Source organism: Vanacampus margaritifer, chromosome 13, assembly GCF_051991255.1.
Source record: "Vanacampus margaritifer isolate UIUO_Vmar chromosome 13, RoL_Vmar_1.0, whole genome shotgun sequence".
NCBI classification, from domain to species: domain Eukaryota; kingdom Metazoa; phylum Chordata; class Actinopteri; order Syngnathiformes; family Syngnathidae; genus Vanacampus; species Vanacampus margaritifer.
In genome coordinates, this window is record NC_135444.1 from 20,835,413 (window position 1) to 20,856,055 (window position 20,643).

The 20,643-nt window shown below is 41.5% G+C and overlaps 1 protein-coding gene across 2 annotated transcripts in view; it reads left to right on the forward strand.

Annotated features, from left to right (window-relative positions):
• sox14 (SRY-box transcription factor 14) overlaps positions 1-20,643 on the forward strand; it is a 131,099-nt gene that overhangs the window by 80,881 nt on the left and 29,575 nt on the right. Inside the window, exons 3-4 of one of the 2 annotated variants that reach the window (XM_077585056.1) lie at positions 6,470-6,670; positions 18,503-19,804. In XM_077585056.1, coding sequence (XP_077441182.1) covers positions 18,511-19,287 — 777 coding nt within the window. In that variant the 5' untranslated portion in view covers positions 6,470-6,670; positions 18,503-18,510 and the 3' untranslated portion in view covers positions 19,288-19,804. Of the gene's footprint in view, positions 1-6,469; positions 6,671-18,502; positions 19,805-20,643 lie in introns of those variants that run through there. The other variant, XR_013296494.1, reaches the window with a different exon arrangement.

Consider the following 20,643-nt stretch of genomic DNA (forward strand, 5'->3'; position numbering starts at 1 on the left):
CGATAGAGGCCCAGAGCTGGAGATGCTCGCCGCCGATAGCAGCCGTCTGTCTGTCTGTCTGTCAGCCCACGGGGGAGAAAGTGGGTGGGTGTTGTTAGTATTGGGAGGGTGGGGGGGGGGGGGGGTCGATTCAAGCCACACCGGTAGGATGTGTTCCCGGCGGAGCGTGAAGTCAACAGGCAAGCGACGACAAATCCGGGTCGGCTGGAGTTGGACTGCCTTTATCGCCCCCCCCATTCTCCACCCCTCTCCTCACCACCTGACCCCCGCCCTGCCTGTGACCTACCTCGGTTTTGGTGGTGGTGATGAATGAACACGCCGGAAGGGAAGCCAAGGCCGCGGTGGGAGTCTTGCATGTAAACGGTAATCCCCCCGTGCATTGCTGGTTCACTATTCACAAATTCACCTGCACTGCTATAGTATCATTCACTTACCCCCCCCCCACCCCCCCAAAAAAAAGAATATTTTTCTGGGAACTCAATCACTGACCACTATTGAATTAGCGCTGCCATTTTGTTATTACAGCAAAACACAAATTGAGGTCAAAGTGCCTTCGGGCTCGCATTGCAAAACGTCACGGCTCACCTGTTTTCAGAGTTTAGTCACGTTAGCTAACACTCTGGGGAAAATCTGAAATTTGATTGGTTAAAGAAACCATCCCATTCGGCCAGCACTGCTGATCGGCGTCAAAACAGCCGCATTTTCATTTTCATGCCAGGGCGCGTCTTTTACCATATCTGGGAATTCGGCAGACTGCACTACGCCTTGATTGGCGTTCCGGCAGACCGAGTGTTTTTTTTATTACACGTCCCCCCCAATTTAGTGACATAATAGACTATACTTTACCGGGTCTAATTTGTGGTGCAGGTGACATAACGGGATTTTGGTGGATTTTTGTATTATTCATTTTTATTGACAAAAAAAAAAAGGTTCAACCAATCATACCATCATATCATCTTTTTGTTTTTATAAATTGAACCCCAACAGAACTCAAAAATGCAATGCCATGACTTTTGAGAAACAACCACATGGATTCTATAACTGAATGATTTGGGTCTTAAATGCATTTAAAAAAAATGCTAATTGAATATAAACCCAGTAGGGCTCTGAGGTCTGCTTACTTGGGTCAATTAGTGGAGCCCAGAGTTCAAAGCAAACATGGTGAAGCGGCATTTAGCTGTTATGATGCATGCAAAATAAATCCACTGCCAACAGAAATGATGTCAGCCCCGAGTGAAACTCTAGCAAAAAAAACAAACTATCCCCCCCCCCCCCCCCCTATACCTTCAATTATTAAATGTCAGAATTAATATTTTAAATACAGGTGAGTGCTTTGGATGCCTCGGATGGTCCAAAGCAACATGAAATTGTCCAAACACACGACAGTGTTGTGCATTGAGCATGCAGTCACATTAGCCAGGCATTTAACACGCATGTACAAGCCCTCGTTTCCCGATACCTGGGCCCTCCGCGTTCAAGCGGGGCAGGATATTTAGGCGGGATTATCTGCACAAATAAGTCGGCCGAGATGCGAGATGCCGCCGCGCCGGGAAAATTCCATTTGTCAGCTCACTGGCTTTCATGAATACTTAAGAACCAATCGAGTGGCGAGTGTTTGTGGGACTAATTACACCCGTAGCGCATAAATAAATAAATAAATAAATGCATGCCAAAATGCAGCGCGGTGCCGTCCAGCCGCCATTATTGTGTCTATTGTTCCTCCGAATACAAATCGTCGATATTCATCCAATTTCTTCCATAAAAATCCTGTTTGGAGTCTAAAATTGAAGTGGAAGAGTGCGAAAAGAGAAACACATCAAAGTGCGGCGCATTGATGAGACCTTGCCATGACATTCATACATTTTACACTTTTACTCGGAGGAGTAAAAAAAAAAAAAAAAAAACTTGAAGATTAATAAGATGAGATACGAGAGTAATGCAAACAACTGCCTTAAAAATCAATAAGAACCTCAGCCCCAATGAATAATTACGTTTGTGATTAGTATTGATCAGCGCTTCCACTGTGGCAACTCTCAATTTTTATTACTAAAAATGTGAATTCATACATTCCATAGCTTCAATCTTATTAAAAGGTGCTTTTACACACCGCTCGTGTGCTTTATTCAACCAGTTTTTTTTTGTTTTTAACATGGGAGGAGCATTACAAGAAGCATGCAGCAAAGAAAAAAAGGACGCAATGTTGAAAGGGCAACACGCCAACATCCATAGGAGGGACGGAAGGCAGACGAAGGTAGGATGTTGGAAGGGGGACGTAGGAAATATATTTTCAGGATGTTGGGAGGATGGAAGAAGGACACAGGATAGGACGCAGGACAGATGGAAGGAGGGTGTATAAGGATCGTTGGAAGGATTTAGAACATGTGTGGTGCATAGAAAAAGTCTACACACCCCGTTTAAATGCTAGATAAATCAAAATGGGAGTCTGCACACAACTTAAGTGCCACTGATTAACCTTAAATAAAGTTCACCTGTTCTAGCAGGCTTTTCCTGACACTTTTTTTCTCTCTCACAGTAGCCTGAGGGTTTTGGGCTAACATCAACTGCTATTTCCAGCTGTTTATAATTCCTTATAAATTGTGTAAGGCCCCCCCAGTTCAAGCTGGAAAAAGAACCGCCCCAAGCATGATGCTGCCACTACTATTCTTTACTGCAGGTGTGGTGTTCTTTAGTTGATGAGCAGTGTTTGCATAAAAAAAAAGTTCCTAGTTCCTAAATGTCATGAAAAGGCGCCTAGAACAACCAAAATGTATTTAAGGTAAATTAGAGGCACTTAAAATGGCGGCAGGTGTGTTTGAGTGTGATTGGTCAGATCCGAACACGGCCACATCCCAAGTTAGGAGAGGGTGTGCACACTTTTGCAACCACATCATCTGTCATTTTTTATTCTGCTCTCAAAAAAAGATTAGTTTTTCCATTATTTTTTTACATCACAAAAGAGGGGTGTGTAGACTTTTTATATCTGCTAAAGAGGTAGGAAGGATGTAGCCTTAAGAGTCAATTTGCTATCAAGCCAGCACACAAAACACATTGAGTCGTTATTATTAATTATTACGTGCACTGCTATTCCTCTTGACGTTTTTGTTCATACTAGAAACAATTAAGGCACTTACTTTTTTTTTTCTTTTTTTTCATGAGGATTCTGCCATTAAAGGCCACTCGTGCTTCTTATTGACTGTGAAGTGTCTTTTTGTTTTTTAGTGCGGATTAAATGGAGATAGCGAGCGCACTCACACACACAAACGGAGTTGCTAATAACGCGGCCGAGTGTGAATGAGGAGGCAAAGGCGTTTTGTGGCGATTGTCGGGAGATGCGTTGGCGGGTGGCGGGTTGCTGCGAGGGCCCCCAGGACGCTGATAGAAAGCGGCAGTGGCTGGGCGGCGGGAGGTGATTTATGGGTAGCGGGCGTGCTGATAAGGCGCCTCCCTTCATTTAACGCCTTATCGGCAGTGTTAAAGAGAGGCCGCAATTTGCAGCCTCCTTCAGAGGCCACATGTGACTAATCTGTGCCAGGCGCGACGACAATCTGTCTCTGGGAGCGCGATACATCATTCACTTGTCCCGCCCTTTTGCACCGCGACCACACAGGAGAACAAACAGCAATGCGATTTGTTTTTAAAATGAATAACAAACCGCAACATGTTTCACCAGATGCCAAAAGCAACTCATCCTTCCTCTACTGTATATTTTGTTTATAATGTCTTAGCTTGGGGAGAAGAGATTTGTTGTTGTTGTGGTGGTTTCAGTTCCAGGCTAAAGCAAAAAAAGCTAAACTACTTACGTTATGCTACTAATGTGGGTGCTTATAGTCTGTTGAATCTGTCAAAAATCAACTTAGGTCGACTGTGTTCTCTTAAAATCACTAAAATAACCAAATGCTAACATTATGCTAGTAGCGTGAAGACTACTCCTTATGCTAAGCTAACAAGGCCAGCACCTTGCTCCTGTAGTCGAGCCTTCCTCCAATGGCGCAGCCGGTTTGGGTTAGCTTGGTTGTGAGAGGGAAAATGTTTACTACAAAATCAACAACTAGCTAAATGCTAAAATAATCTATAATCAAAATGCTAACGTCATGCTACTAATGTGAGGCCCGTGGCCCGCATAGTCTGTCAAATCAGCCTAAAATCAGTTTTAGTCTGCTTTAAGGTAAGTAAAGTACTTTTTAGTGATAATCAAAATGCTAATGTTATGCTATTAATTTGAGGCCCAAAACCAATCCTATCTTCTGAATAGTCCATTAAATCTTTCCAAAATAAATAAATAAATCATTTTTTTGTCTGCTCTAAGGTAGGATATGTTTTTGTAATCCTGTATCTGCAAATTAACCAAAATGCTACAATTATGCTACTAACATGAGGCCTCGTAAGTCCTTATGCTAACTAATGATGCTAGCTAGCGCCATGCCTCATAGCTTTCCTACACTGACAGCAAAATATAGCGATAAGTAGCGGTTGCTTTCATACTGTTATCCATCATTTCCCCTCATAAATAAAAAAAAAAAGGAGAAAGCTTTAGTGTTAGCATCTCTCAAAACTTTTCTCAGCTAACCATGCTAACTTGCCTTCGTAGCCACCCTGCTGTGTTACAACTATTCTGTTGCGTTTTATCATGTCCGTTTCTATAAAGCTATTAAATGACTGCCGATGGACAAGGAAAGATGTCAACTTTTATTTTTTGTAAAATAATCTTCAATCCCCCCCCCAAAAATAAAACATCATGCTGCTAACGTGAGGCCTTAAAGCTATCCGGATTGCCCGTTGAATCCATCAAAAGTCAACGTTGGTCTGCTCCAAGTTAAGATATGTGCTTGTATTTTCTGTATAATAATCAAGAGTAAGTAAAGCCAAAAATACTAATGTAATGCCTTCTTATGATGCTAAGCTAACAAGGCTAGCGACGCTTTGCTTTGGAATAAAAAGTCAACAGAGCGCCGCATTTGCCCCACGGCGCGTTAAGTGGATGCTCATCATTCCACACGTGAGTGACAGGTGATGGAGGCCAACGCTCAAATCCCGGTGGGCTGCGTTCAACCAAAGGCCGCGGGGTGCGTTCAAAGGCCGCGGCCCGCGCTGTTGTTGCGTTGCGTTGCAGCAAGCAGATTAAAAAGGACGGCGGCGCGTTTATCTCCCGCTTGTAAATGAGCGAGTGGCCAGTATAGTGGCTGGCGGGCTCGGCCGGGCCAGGCGAGGCTGCTGGAACAAGAGGCTTAAGATGCTATCGCCGCCCTGCAGGCGCTGGCCAGATTAGAAAAGACACGCTGTTGACAAACAAGCCAGGGGGAGCTTATTAAACAATAATTAGATGCTAAGCTAACGCGCTATCGCCAACGCAAAGCTGAAGAGATGTCGGCGTCCCTTTTATCAAGGTCAGGAGTCATCGCTCGCTTTGGTTTACTGGCAGCGGCAAAGGCTTCATTTTGCAGGTTTGAATTCTTCTTTGGCTTTTATTTATTATTATTATTATTACAGGTACATGGTTTCGGCCTCTGAGAGACTTGTTTTCCTTATGTTTGTTTTGGATCAGCAATTTTACGCTATTTTTTCTCTTTCACTATTTCGAGATTACCATATGACCCCGTGTAAAGAACAACAGGTAAGGTGTGGTGGGAACACTGACAGTTCTCAAGCTCCCCCTTGCTCATAGTCTTCAGCTTTTCCCTCTGTTTTGCCTCGCAGGAGTCTGGTGGCATTCAAATTGTTATTTATGATAACGCTCATAATTGTGCGCTGCCTGGCTGGCCGAGGGCCAGCTCGCTTGTTTATGCATTCTTCCCAGACGTGACAGCGAGGCGAGTTGCAACAGGAACAAAGTGACGAGGAGACGCGTTTTTGTCTGCATTTCCATCTTGCACGACTTTTTAATAACTTTCAACCACAGCAAAGTCAAGCTGAAGTAAAAAGTTGAAACAAACCAAGATGTGAAATATACACAATGAGAGCAGACTAAATGCCTGACCTTGCGGAGCAAAACATATCATTTGATAACACCTTGGTGGCTTGAATGCATTAAATAAACACAATTATGTCTACAAAAAGGCAACTCAAAAGCACAAAATTTGAGGGGAATATTTCAACTAGCAAGTTATATCAGCTCAGACAAAAGAGGTTAAATCAAAACACATTTTCAACTTCTTGATTAGTAGTTTTAAATGAACTACCATTTGTTTGAAACACCAAAGAAAATGAAGAAAACAAAGCAAGCATAGTAAAGACATAACACCCCCTTGAAAAACTTGCACTTGGTACAACCCAGGTAGGACTTCCTGTATTTGAGTCTGCTTCCTGTTTGAAGCTTTATGAACCACTCCAAAGCCAACAAATACCAACTTTGTGAAGCATTTACTATTATTTTTTAGGATTTTTTTTACTCATTATGTATATGCTGCAAAATGGAACTAAAGTGCTTTTTTTCACTAATATGGACAATCCAATGGATTCCAACTTTTGGCAGGAAAATGCTCCGGTTTAACGTCTGGCCTGGTGATGGTCTTCGATGGTCTTCTGGATTGTGTTTGGCCCATCGGAAGATTCCGAGGATTACTGGGATCACGGCTGTAAATACACATCCTGCTCTTCACTCAGTCAAAGGCCACAAAAAAAGACGCCGGAGGTTTGCTAGCAGGAGGTGGTCACGGGGCGGCCATTTTGCCAGGTAGGCGACTCAAAGTCAGTAATGAATCTTGCTTGGTTACAGTCATGTACAAAATGAAATTGAGATCAAAAGTGGTTAGGTAAATAGTTAAATAGCTACCAATTAACTACTAGCTAGGTAGCTAACTACTAGCCAGTTTGTAGTTAGCTACCTAAGCTAACTACTAGCCAGTTTGTAGTTAGCTACCTAGCTAGGTAGCTAACTACTAGCCAGTTTGTAGTTAGCTACCTAGCTAGTAGTTAATTGGTAGCTATTTAAAAATGTTAGCTAACTACTAGCCAGTTTGTAGTTAGCTAACATTTTTAGTCCTTTTTGAAAAGATGGTCGATTGATATTGTTTCCTGTGTGTCCTTTAAAATGTCATGAAATGTAAATATAGCAACATAGCATCTGAATTGTTTTGTCTAGCATTACATGTGTATACCAGCACTGTTTGTTATAGATACAATATCAGCAACACATCATTTAAATATATCATAACGTACAGTTACTGTATCATACAAGGCATAATAAAACAAAATTGCAGTGTATGTTATCATTACGCTATCTATAGCGAAATATTTTCTCTTACAATACCAGTAATCGCTAACAATACAGGATTGACAGGTTTTCCATTCACTTTGATTTATTTCCAACGTTTTCTAAGCAGCCGGCGTGCGCGCGTTTGCTCCAATTCTCTCATTTGCGCTCATTTGTCATGTGTGTCTGGAAAAGTTGGATATGTTGTCAGCCGCGCGTCACCTTTGGCCGCCTCAAAGCCGCACGAAACAAACCAGAGAGCAAGCAATTTTATTGTTCACTGCTATCTTTAATTGCGATGAAAGGGGATTATGTAGATTTGCGCTAAGCCTCCCTGACAGGACACATTTGGACGTGAAAGAGGGCCGCGCTGGAGGAGTATGTGTCGCTGGCGGGGGCTTAGCGCGGGGGTACGTCTTCCCAATAAAATAAAATAAAAAAGGGTAATCCCGGAGTCGAGGGATCCCTCATTTAGCCTCTCAGCCGCAGATGATGGCTCCAATTATAGCCTTTTGCTCTCCTGCAAGACAAAGAGCAACGCTGTGTGACTAAATGTCATAAAGATACTGGAGTGTCGTTATCGTGCGCGCGCTCATTGTGGCGCGGCGACCAGTCGGAAGCAGACAGACACAGAAAGCAACTTTATGGCACTCAAAAGAACAATATGCTGACACTTCATGTCATGGATTGCCAAAATAAACCAAAAATCTTTTTTGAAGGACCATGGAAATATTTTGGGGAGAGAAAAAAAAAACTTATTTTGTCATTTTTCACTTGAAAATGTCCTCTGGTTTCATTTTAAAATAAATAAATAAAAATCTTTAAATGTCACTGTAAAAAGATGTCAATTTTAAAGAAAATTTGCAAATTGCTGAGAATAAAAGTTTTTTTTTTTTTTGATTTTTTGCGTGCATACTTTTGAGAGAAAAAAAAAAATAATAATATATATATATATATATATATATATATATATATATATATATATATATATATATATTAGGGGTGAGAATTGCCTAGTACCTGGCAATTCAATTCATATCATGATTCATAGGTCACGATTCGATTCGATACCGATTATTCCTGATACGAATCTATAAATTGATTATTGCGATTTGTTTTTTGTTTTTTTTACTCAAATTTAAAAAATATTAATCAGTAAAACTTGTACATGTACACTGTAAGATTTGTATGAAAATGGAGCGCATGTCTGCTGGGAACTCAATGGTTTTGCTGGGGGACTTCATTGCTCGAGTGGGCAATGGCAGAAAGACCTGGTAGGGCGAGGCTGGGACGAATGCCCCCCCTACCCCCCCCCCAATCAGAAGTCAGGTGATGTTTGATGTTTCTCAAACCATAAGGCCGCAGTTTGATGACTGACTTGGTCTTGGACACTCGGGTGAAAAGAAAGGAGGAGCTCTCAACTAATCATGCCTGTCAAATGGCAGACCCAAACATATTGGGAGGATCTGCTGGGAAGATCTAGCAGAGTCCCTTGTCAGAAGGAGTTCCAATTCCCACCTACGACCGAACTTCACCCGTGTCCCCAACGAGACATTGAGCCTGAATGGAAAGCATTGTCGGCGGACTCCCAGATGGGCTCTCGATGAGTTTTGACAATAAAGTGATAACATAGACTAAAGAAGAAGAAGAAGAAAAGTAGAACGTTGACAAACACGTGGTAGGGCGGCGTCCTAGCGCCCCCTGTTGACCAGCCGCCACTGGTCCAAAATGTCAAAATGTGTCCAATTGGACCGGAACAATATGTCAAAGTTATAAATGCCGCCTGTGTTTTTCCACAAGTGGCACAAGACAAAAGTGTCTTTGTCAGCGCCACCTCGCACCTTCTTCCGCCCGGCGCTTCGGACAAATTCAATTCCGCCCGGCGCATTTCACGGCCAATTTGACCGCCGTCCTCCTGAAAGAAGCCGTCATCAATTCTTCACAAGCGGCCGCGTCTGCTTTGCTTGCCGGCGTGAAATCGCATCATGATGTTTTATTTGTTTTTGTTTTTTTTAAAACGACTCACTTCATTGAGGAGGAAGGAGAGTCTTTGTTTATACTTCCAACCCCGTCCGTGTCTTGGTGACTTATTTGCTAGAAATGACAAGTTTTTTTTCTAAACAAAAAAAGGCACTCATGTTCAACGAAGAGACTTTTTGTGTGAAAACGGTTGTCTGTCTGAATAAAAAGTTTTATACATTTTGGGAATTAAAGTTTCAAACAAATAGATCATCCTCTTTCTAGGAAACTGGGTTTCACGAAAAAAAAAAAAAATCGCGAAATATAACTTTATTTTAGTACAATTCTGAGTATTAAGTCATGTAAATGCAAAGTTAGTATAATTTTTCTCTCAAATCTAGAAAAAAAAGGTAGTTTTCATAAGGAGATTAGTTTTTTGCTCTAAAATATTTTCCCTAAATAAAAATATACAAATATGAATAAAGCTTTTTTTTTTTAACTGTCGTTTTATGCTTTTTATTTTGAAAAGTACACTGATTTTTATTTTGAAAAATATTTTTTCCCCTCAAAAATTTTCCCTGTTGTATATTTTGGAGTAAAGATGTATTTTCAAGAAAAACATGGAAATTAAAATTTCTTTTTTTAAATAAATATTTTTTGTAGAAGTAATTGACTTTTTTTCAGATTCCCCCCCCCAGCCTCAAATCCACTTCCCTGAAAGTAAATGACTGATATTTTTCTCAATATAGACTACAGCCAACTTTTTTCTGAAAATGTTCTTTTTTTTTTTTTTGCAAAATGCACAACCATTTTCTCATTTTTTTTCTCCTTTGTATATTTTTGAGTAGAAAGTCTTTCTAAGTAAAAAATTATCATTTTAACCAGAGAATGTTTCATCTATATATATTAGGGGTGTTAGAAAAAATCGATTTGGCAATATATCGCGATATTACAGCGCGCAATTCTCGAATCGATTCGATATGTGGCCGAATCGATTTTTAAACATCATGAATCATGACCTATGAATCGTAATACGAATCGAATCGCCAGGTACTAGGCAATTCACACCCCTAATATATATATATATATATATATATATATATATATATATATATATATATATATATATATATATATATATATATATATATATATATATATATATATATATATAATTTTGTAAAGTTGTAACTTTTGTTGAAAAAATTAAGCAACTTAAAAAAAACTTCTGTCTTATTATTGTATATCACGATAGTTTCCTCCAATTTTTTTTCTCATAAGCATACAATATTTTCCTCATACTGCTTCACCTAATATTATCTTTGCACCCTCGTACCCGCCAGATAGCCCCCCCCCCCCCCGCCATCCCTTTTCCCTTCTTATTTCTTATTCTTGGCGACTCCATAAGAACTTTGATATGAAATAGATTCGCCGCGACCAATGGCGGCACATTAGCCCGAAAGTGTCAGGGGAGGGGGTGATGATGATGATGATGATGATGATGACGGTGATGATGAAGACGGAGGCAGGCCCACCATGAAATGAGTGCAAAGAAAACAATTCCTGCAGGCCGAGCGAGTGTGACGCCTCTTTAATTTTCCTTGGGTCACCCGCCACGCGGCTTATGGGCAACTCGGGAGCCTTGGCGGAGGGCCCCGCCAGGTGTTTGTAACCAAAGCTATCACTTAAAAGTAGCACACAAAAAAAGGGCAAGGAAAAAAAAAAAAAAAGACTCCAATCTATCCCCTTCTCTGAATGGACTCTTTTCTTTTCTTCCTGCACTCTTTCTCTCCACTATCTTTCACTCCGTTTGTATGTGAGGGAGAAAATTCTCATGAATGATTTATATGTGTCTTGTTATCAGCAGCCATTTCTATAGACCCCCCCCCCCCCTCCTCCCAACGCATTCAGCGAGACATTTGTGGCATAATTGTTAATTTTAGCGCCCATAATGGCTTCAGATGGCGGGGCCGATTAGACATTTATTACACAATTAAATGAAACATACTCGAGAATCACAAAAGGGCCCCCCGCCGTAATTATTTCAGGCCATTAATAAAAGGGGGCATTAAATTATATTGGACACAAAAGGCAAGCCAAATAGATTTTCCATTAGAGCAATAGAAGCAGAGAGAGGGGTAATAGATCCAGCCTCAATTCACTCTCAAATTAATTGTTGCCTGGCCTATTTCCACTTACACACGCACTGGAATGAGAAGACTAGTTGGTGGCCCCCGGTGTGTGTGTGTGTGTGTGTTATTATATATATAGAGGGTGGGGGGGGGGGGGTCCCCATTGTTTGACATCCCACAATAGAGACTTTCCATCTCAGTCCACCCCTCCACTTTTCTGACTCGGGCTTCATTTCCTCCTTTCAAGCGCGTGAATAAACGGCAATGAAAGATGCGCATGCGTCATAACGTGCGCGCTCAACTTGAGATTATTAAACATTTTCCATCAATTTGAACCCATTCGGGTCGCGATGCAAAGTTGTGTTTTTGCCGCGAGTTTGCTAGTTGGTTAATGGCTTCCTTAACTTTGCCGCCGTTTCCCGCCCGCACACGCGCATTGACAAAAAAAAAAAAAGTGGCATTCGTCACAGATCTGTGTTGTGGTTCAAAGTTGGCAGGCGTCGGATGAAATTGCGGGGATACGTTCGCATTGGAGAGATGCGTGAAAAGGAGCGAAATGAGCCGAAGATGGCCGCTTCAAACCAACATGGTAGACTTCCTCTGTCTTTTTGGGGTGTAAGTTCTGGAGACTTTTTTTGTTGGTCTACTCATGATAGACAATTCTACCAAATTTCATGTTGCTGTGGGAAACTGGCTGCAGGGACTGAATTTTCAAAAAAAAAAAAAAAAAGTCCGCACCTTTAACTCATTCCCTCCCAGCCATTTTCACTGAAGCAACCCCCTTCGCTCCCGGCTGTTTTACTGGATTTTGACGGATTTTCCAAGGCCCACACAACATTGTGTTCTATTGCTATAAAAACATGGAACCTACCAAAAGAGAGATTAGAGTCTCTTCTTTCATCAGGAAAAAAAAGTATATTTCTATCGGTTTCCATTTTGCAGCAATTAGCATTAGACTATCGCTAAGTTTCATCATTATTCACAAATTTATTTAGAAATGCGAGTAATGAGCATTCTTTCAACATGGCCCCTGGTTGATCTTGTTTGCTCTGCTGCCACCCGCTGGCCGTTTTTGTAATTACTAACATTGCTTTAGGCGTTCTCTTCAGTTCGGAGGCTGCGTCAAAAGCCTTCTGTATGCTCTAGCATAAAAAAATAACATAAAAAGGTATAAATAAGTGTGGGGGGGGGGGGATTACGCCATGATGGTTGCTTCAAAGCAATATATCAGACCTTTTTTGAGACTTTTTTTGTGGGTTTACTCATGATAGACAAGTCTACCAAATTTCATGTTGCTGTCTGAAACTGACTGCAACCACGGAAAGGGTTAAAGGGATTCTAAAATGGCTGCTTCCGACCAATATAGCAGACTTCTTGTGTCATTTCAGGCATGAATTCTTGAGCCTTTTTGTGTGTTTAACTTCCAGTGATGATGGACATCCCCACCAAAGTCCGCTTGCTAAATGAAACAGGCTGCGGGGGCTAACATTTCTAAAAAGGCCTCAACTTTTAAATGAGCTTAAAATGGACGCTTCAAACCAATAGGACAGACTTCCTGTCTTTTTTTTGGGCATAACTTTGTGCGACTTTTCTTGTCAACCAAATTTCACGTTGCTAAGTGAAAGCAGTCGGACAATTTTTGTGACGAGGACCTCTTGCTTGATGAACAATTGTGCAGTGTGTTGTTAGCATTATTAGCATAGCGGTGTCATGTATTTACTTTGCGTGTTAAGAGAAGAGATATTTGTTGTTGTTGTTTTAGCGCGCCAAATTTGAGAAGATGACATTGCATCTTCATTAACTCATTCGTTGCCATTGACGGCTATAGACGTCAAAAATCCATTGGAACTATTTCTATTAGTTTAACATTTTTTTCCACTTTTGTTAACAAGAGTATGAAAACCTAGAAAAAAATGATTGTACATTTAGAACAGATATAAAATTGGTGATTAATCGTGAGTTAACTAGTGAAGTCATGCGATTAATTATGATTTTTTTTATTAAGTTTTAATTGCCTGACGCCCCTCATTTTTTAGCACTCTTTTCTTTTTTAATTAAAAAAACTAATTTTAATATATATTTTTTCATTTTTAAGTCTTTTTTTTTTTTAAAGAAAATATTATTTAAAAAATTAGGGGCGTCAAGTGATTAAAATTGTTAATCGTAATTAATCGCATGACTTCACTAGTTAACTCACGATTAATCACAGATTTAATATCTGTTCTAATACAATTTAAAAAAATTCTAGGTTTTCATACTCTTGTTAACAAAAGTGGGGGGAAAATGTTCAACTAATAGAAATAGTTCAAATTAATTTTTGACATCTATAGCCGTCAATGGCAGCGAATGAGTTAATGAACATCAAAAAGAACATTTCTTTGGCGACCTTCCTCCTTTTTTTCTTTTCTCTTCACAATAAGTCACCTTGCGTTGGTATCACGAGCCGAGGTCAGACATGACAGACTAATAAATCAGCACCATTCAATCCAACAAAAGGCCGCAATTGTCTCTTTGTGCTCCATCGCAAGTTCATTGTTTAATGAAGTATTGGCTCCCACTTTACATTTCGACACTCTCGACTGTCAAAGGCAACGTAAAAGGAAGTTATAGTTTGCATTTTTGTCCTCAAATGTCAACAAGTTGCAATGGTACGGAGCCCTTCCTGAAATAATAATTGATGTCAGACCGTCCGTTTATCTGAGTCCGATTAAACAGCTGCACAAACATACCTAAAAAAAAAAAAAGCCCATCAGCGAAATAGCGATGAGGCCACAAGGTGCACCACATTGCAGCGAGGGTTCACTCTAATTGGAAGAGTAATAGCGTTAAGGTGCTAGTGCGACATGGCTGCTTCTTCTTTTCTTGTTTTTCTCCAATGAATTTCTTTCTGTTAATGAAGGTCAGCGGTGAGTCACATCGTCTTGGCTTTTGTGATCGTTTATCAGACCTGATCTCCGCCGGGCCCCTTTAATCCTAATTGTGGAGTAGAATGTGGGCCGTTTGGACCCGCACGCTCTTTGATGTTCTTTTCTTATCACCGTTGCCTCCCCTCATCCCTCGCTCCCCCGACAACCCCTGACATTTTTTAATATATATATATAAACGCTCATATAAATGTGCGGCCATTAGTTAAGCTTTGCACGGGGTGGAGTGGAATAATGAATGGGAAAATTATTATACAAATAAGAAGAATTAAATGAAACTAACTTTTTTTGATCATGTTTCACATAAGTTTGTTAATTTTGCACAAAAGTAGCAGTCAATGTTAGCACACAAAAAAAGGCAAGAAAAGCCTACTAGAGCAGCTGAACTTTGTTTGGGTTAATCTGAGGCACTCTAAATGATGGCAGGTGTGCACCGACTCCCATTTAACATGACTTTGAAAGGGATTGGTTCATCTGAGCATTCTCACTTCCTAGTTATGAGGGCGTGCACACTTATGCAACCAGATGATCTCAGTGATTTACACTCCCCTGTTTGAAAATGTATAAATATAAATATATTTTGACTTGTACAGGTCAGTGTGTTAGCACAAAATTAACAGTCATTGTTAACGCAACACCTCCAGGCTTCTGGGAAAAGGGCATGAAAAGCCTAATAGAACAGCTACGCTTTATTTGAGGTTAATCAGAGGCACTTAAGATAGCAGCAGATGTGAATTGACTGCCGATGAACATGGCTTGGGATGTGATTGGTTCATCTGAACTCAACCACTTTCTATCTCTGAGGGTGTGCACATTTATGCAACCACATTATCTCAGTTGTCTATTTCCCCCTGTGGAAAAGTTTAAATATTCTTCTAGATAGGTCACATTAAGGGTGGGAGAAGTTTGGAATGTTTTTTTTTTTCATATCACAATGCATTTAAACGAGGGTGTGTAGACTTTTAATATCAGCTAAAAATGAAGAGTGGCGGTCCTATCCTATTTTATCTTTCTTTTGCGGCTGCGTCAAATAGGATTCATCAGACAATCGTCGCGTGTGTGTGTGTGTGTGTGGGTTCGGCAAATTACACGTGAGCACACAAAAAGAAGCTTTTACAAAAAAAAACGAAAAAACTGTGATGATATTATTGGAGTGAGGCGTTAAGAGGAAGGCAAAACATTCAAAGCTGGCGATTGTTTTGTTATTGTTGGCTGCCGCGGTGGGCGGGGCGGGGCTTGAAGTTGAACGTCTGGCGAACGTGAAGAGCTTCAGCACCACGGACAGTTACGCCGGGCGGGAAGGGAGCGACACGTGCACGCACACACGCAACCTCCACGTGTGCGCGCTCGGGCAGCGGGCAGGCCGCCACGAGCACGCGCAGCGCCGAAGTAATCATCTGCTTGCGTGACCATAGATAGAAAAAATATATAGAATGCAATTATGTTTTTAAAATGTATTATGTATTATTTTAAATGCATATTTACTTCTTTTTTTTTTTAATTATTTGTAGTGTTTATAGACAAATCATATGAGTTTAAAGAAAATAAACTGCATCATATTAAAATGTAAACATGGATACCTATTTTTTTAATTAGAAAATTTTTATTTGGCTTTTTTTATTATTATAAATGAATATAAACTTGCGTATTTCAAATATGTTGCATTAAATTGTAGAAATGTCCAATAAAACAACTTAGTCAAATTATTCTGGTACAAATCTATTATTATAGTTATAATAACTACTATTTGTCTGAATTCATAAAAATGTATTCAATCTTTAAATCACCATCAGATGAGGAACTCACTTATCAATCACGAACAGCAAATTGAGACCCATAATAATAATAACAATAAAGCATTCATTCCCGCTGTCTTGTCTGTTGTTGTTTTTACACCAACATGCAATACATATTTTATGAATATTAAAAAAAAATAATAATAATAATAATTTTACCTGGTGCGCTGCTGAGCCTCTCGAAGTCGCCTCCTACCCGCTGCCTGATTCTCTCCCCTGTTCCCTTCTTCATCTTCATCTTCTTCACCCCCCTCCCCTGAATTTTTTTTAATGATCCCCCCCCCCCCCCTCCCAGCGAGTAAATGTTTGGAAATCTTCCTGCTTCTTGACGCGCGATGACGCATGCGCAGAGAGGAGAGGGGGAGGGGGAGGGAGAAAGAGAGAGAGAAATCCCAACATGGATATTATTATTACAGTAATTATTATTATTATTATTATTATTAATTCGATTCCTTGCGCAATTTTGCAGCTTTTGCATCAGTTTTTGATGTGAGTGTCTTGTATCATATATCACACAGTGGCCCCTGCGGGGGCATCTTTCCTCACCCATGCACCCTCACCAATTATTATTATTATTATTATAATGATTTTTTTTTTTAAGCCAGCCAGCACGCATGCAGTCGATCTGCCGGTGGCTCCTCAACATCAAGTCAATCATTGTTTTGGGCGTGTCTAATTGTTGTCATGGTTGCACTTGTGCTATACACTGCCTGCATGTAGTTGCCTCTTAATAGCTGCCTTGAAAGACATATAATGACATGTAATCACGCCCGTCTTGTACTCATTAAAATATAAAGGTTAACTTTGATGACAGACAATGAAGAGAAATTACTGTAATTGCTACTTTGAAGGTGTAGTGCAGTGTCTGACTTTTAGCGAAGTGTTATGTATGCGTTTTGTTGAGCACGATGTTTGAGTTGGGCTAAAAAATTTTGATCGATTTTTTTTTCCTCCTTAGTTCCCCAGCAAAAAAAAAAACCCACAAAAAATAACCCACTTTGTATTATTACTGAATTTTTTTTCTATCTTTTTGGTAAAATGATTGATTGATTTGTATTTTGGTTTCTTTCTTTCCTTTAAAAAAAGAAAAAGTGATTTTTTTTTTTGTGTGTGACTGTGTTGAGTGTTGTGGCCTATTCAAGTTTTCGTTTTTATTAAACAAATGCAAAGCTTATTGTAAAATTAATCTTTTTTTGTTGCAATGTTATTAAATTTTGCTACAATCTTTTGCAATCAAAACCAGATCATACCAAACTAGACAAACAAAATGATTTTTGGTGGGATTATTATAATTTTTGTTGTATGTTTTATCTATTACATATTTTCTTTGCATTATTGTATTTTTGGGTAGAATTATTTAAAATTTAAGATGCATAGTAATGTATTTTTGTGGATTTTTTTTTTGTATGACATAATTTTTCTGTGGGATTTTTAAAAACTAATTAATCACATACTTTGCATTGATTATTATTATTTTTTTACTCAAATTATAGCTTTTTTGTTTTATATCCTTAATCAAATTAAAGAATTAATCAAATTTGGGAAGACATTCATATTTTTAATATATTTTTTGTCGTGGTATTGCCATTTTTTTATATAATTATTTTTGAATTATTCTTTTTTTGGTGGAGAAAGTCCTATTTCATATAGGATTATAAAAAAAATTGGGGATAATTTTTCAAAAAAAAAATCCCTTTTTTTTTTAAAATTGAATCAAATTATTCCCATGTTTTGTTAGTTTTTTGTTGTTTTGGCCGCTCGCGTTTTGTTGTCGCGGTCTTTGCTTTTAATTTGACGTCATGAAAGTGCACGCGCACGCACATTGCGCGTTGTCAGACGAAGGTGCGTCTGGGGGCTGATCGGTGTCAGCAAGGCAGGTCGTCTCCTTCCACCGCCGCCGCCGCCGCCGCCGCACAGCAGCTCACCGCACCTCTGCGCGTGACGTCACGTTGCGTGCAAGAACGCCAAGCAAGCCCTGCCTTTGAAGTGGGCCGCTTTTGGCTCGCTCCTTGCCGCTTTCCGCGCTCATTTGCAAGGCGCGCCAGGTGGTGCAGCTCCACGGAAGAAGCGGACGAGCGAGCGCACCGAGCGAGCAAACGAGCGAGCGAGCGAGCGAGCGAACAACACCACAACAAAAAAAGAAGAAGAAGAGAGAGAGAAAGAGGACAGAAGGAGGGAAGGAAGGAGAGACTTTATTGCTTTCACCTTTTTGTGGATTCTGCTTCTTTTCTTCCCACGTGCATGCTCGCAGTCGCGGACTTTTTGCGCGCGCTCTCTTTGGATTTTCAGCGCCTTCTCTCCTTTTTTTTGCACTTTTTCTCCTTTTTTTGTTCGCCGCCTGAGACGCGAGCGTGTCATGCCTGCAGCCTATCTCGCATCTTCCCGGCAGCAGGTGAACTCCAGATAACTTTTCTTTTTCTTTTTTTTTCTTTTTTCCTTCCCTTTCCAACCTCCCCCTTTCCCACCTCACGCGCCGGCCGCCGTGCACTCGCGACAATTAAGGCGTCATCATGTCCAAGCCGGCCGACCACATCAAGAGGCCCATGAACGCCTTCATGGTCTGGTCCCGGGGCCAGCGGCGGAAGATGGCCCAGGAGAACCCCAAGATGCACAACTCCGAGATCAGCAAGCGCCTGGGCGCCGAGTGGAAGCTGCTGTCCGAGGCCGAGAAGCGGCCCTACATCGACGAGGCCAAGCGGCTGCGCGCGCAGCACATGAAGGAGCACCCGGACTACAAGTACCGGCCGCGGCGCAAGCCCAAGAACCTGCTCAAGAAGGACCGCTACGTCTTCCCGCTGCCCTACCTGGGCGACACGGAGCACCTGAAGGGCCTCCCGCTGCCGTCGGACGCGCTGCTGAGCCCCGGCGACAAAGCGGCGGCGGCGGCGGCAGCGGCGGCGGCGCGCGCCTTCCTGCCGCCCACTTCCGCCTCCCCTTACTCGTCCTTCCTGGACGCGGCGGCGGCGGGCTTCGGCCAGAAGATGGCCGACCTGCCGCACGCCATGGCCGCGGCCGCCGCCGCCGGCGTGCCCTACTCGTCGCTGGGGGGCTACCAGGCCGGCGCGGGCGCCTTCGGCACGCTGGGCTGCGCGCCCACGCAGCACCCGCACTCGCACCCGCACACGCACACGCACCCGTCGCCCACGAACCCGGGCTACGTGGTGCCGTGTAACTGCAGCGCCTGGTCCGCGTCCAGCTTGCAGCCGCCCGTGGCCTACATCCTCTTTCCAGGTATGAGCAAGACTGGGATTGACCCCTACTCGTCCGCGCACGCCGCCGCCATGTAAGCACGCGCATGTCCAAAAAGAACGAAAAGCAAGAGTGACTTTTTTGTTTTCTTTTTTCTTTTTTGGAGGGAGAGGGGGACGTGCATGTACATAAGACCACGCGCTGGGAACCGGAAAGGACTTTTTTTTTTTCTCCCCCAGGGGTGGATTGTAAGAAATGTCAAATGTTTATATACGGCAGCCTGCCAGAAGAAACAAAAAAGAAGAAAACAGAATAAGGAGGCCTTTAACTTTATTTATTGTGTACATTTCAATGATGATTTGTGTTGATTATTATCGATCAACTAATTATTATTACTACCCTCCCCTCAATTGGCACATACGGGTTATCGGTTAAGGTTAATTGTTTTACGTTGGCATTTTCTTCCCCTGTATTTTCCAATTTAATTTGAATGTGTATTTTCTATGGAAGACAAAAAAATAATAAAAAGATCAAATGTCATGTATCTATAGAAGGCTGGCACCTCTTTGCAGCAAAGAGAAGAAGAAGAGTCCAATAAAAAGACAATCTGGCTCATTTCATGCTTGGACAAAATATTCTTCAACCTCAGAATTCAGATTTTTTATTTTTTTTTTAAAGACATCTAAATCAAAAAACGTGATTTGATAAAAGATGCTTTTTCCATTAAAAAAAAAAAAGAAAGAAAAAAAGTTGAACTTTGTGGGATCCGGGACGGCGGTGGAGAGGAGCGGAGGCCTCCCGGGACGGGCGCCTGTCGGACCAGTTGGCGGCCTCGCAAGCCTGCATGGGGAACCCTGGAGCTTGCTGGAGGTGGATTTAAAAAAAAAAAAAAATGAAGAAGCAGAAAAAATCCAAACATCAAAACATCGTCTTGCACTTACTTGCCTGCAAGTTCGACAACTGTGCAAAAAAAAAAAAAAGGCGGTACCTTCAAACGAAGCGATCACGTGTTTCAACATGCGCGCTGACTCATTAAGACAAAAGACTTGAAGAGCGCACACACAGGAATTCAATTCGCGTGCGTGCGTGTGTGTGTGTGTGTGTGCGTGTGTCAACTGGGAGGCTTGGAACGGGAGCGAGAAGCGCGCGTGCGCGCTGTTGCGAGCACGCGCCTTTTCTAATTAAGAATTTCATTTTCCACGTGCAAATTGTTGACTTTATCTGGCGGGAACATATGCTGCACACGAGTGGAGGTGCAATCTATCCCTGGGGGGGCGCAAGAGGAGGGGGAGAAGGAGGGGGGGGGTTGAGTAGGAGGGGGGGGGGCTTTCGGTTCGCACAGCTTGTAAATGAGGATACTTGAAGTTGGATACCTCAAAAAAATGGGGGTGTCATTAATTGTTTTCAGATGGATTTTTGTTGTTTTGCTGCATTCAAATTTGATCACGCGCGAT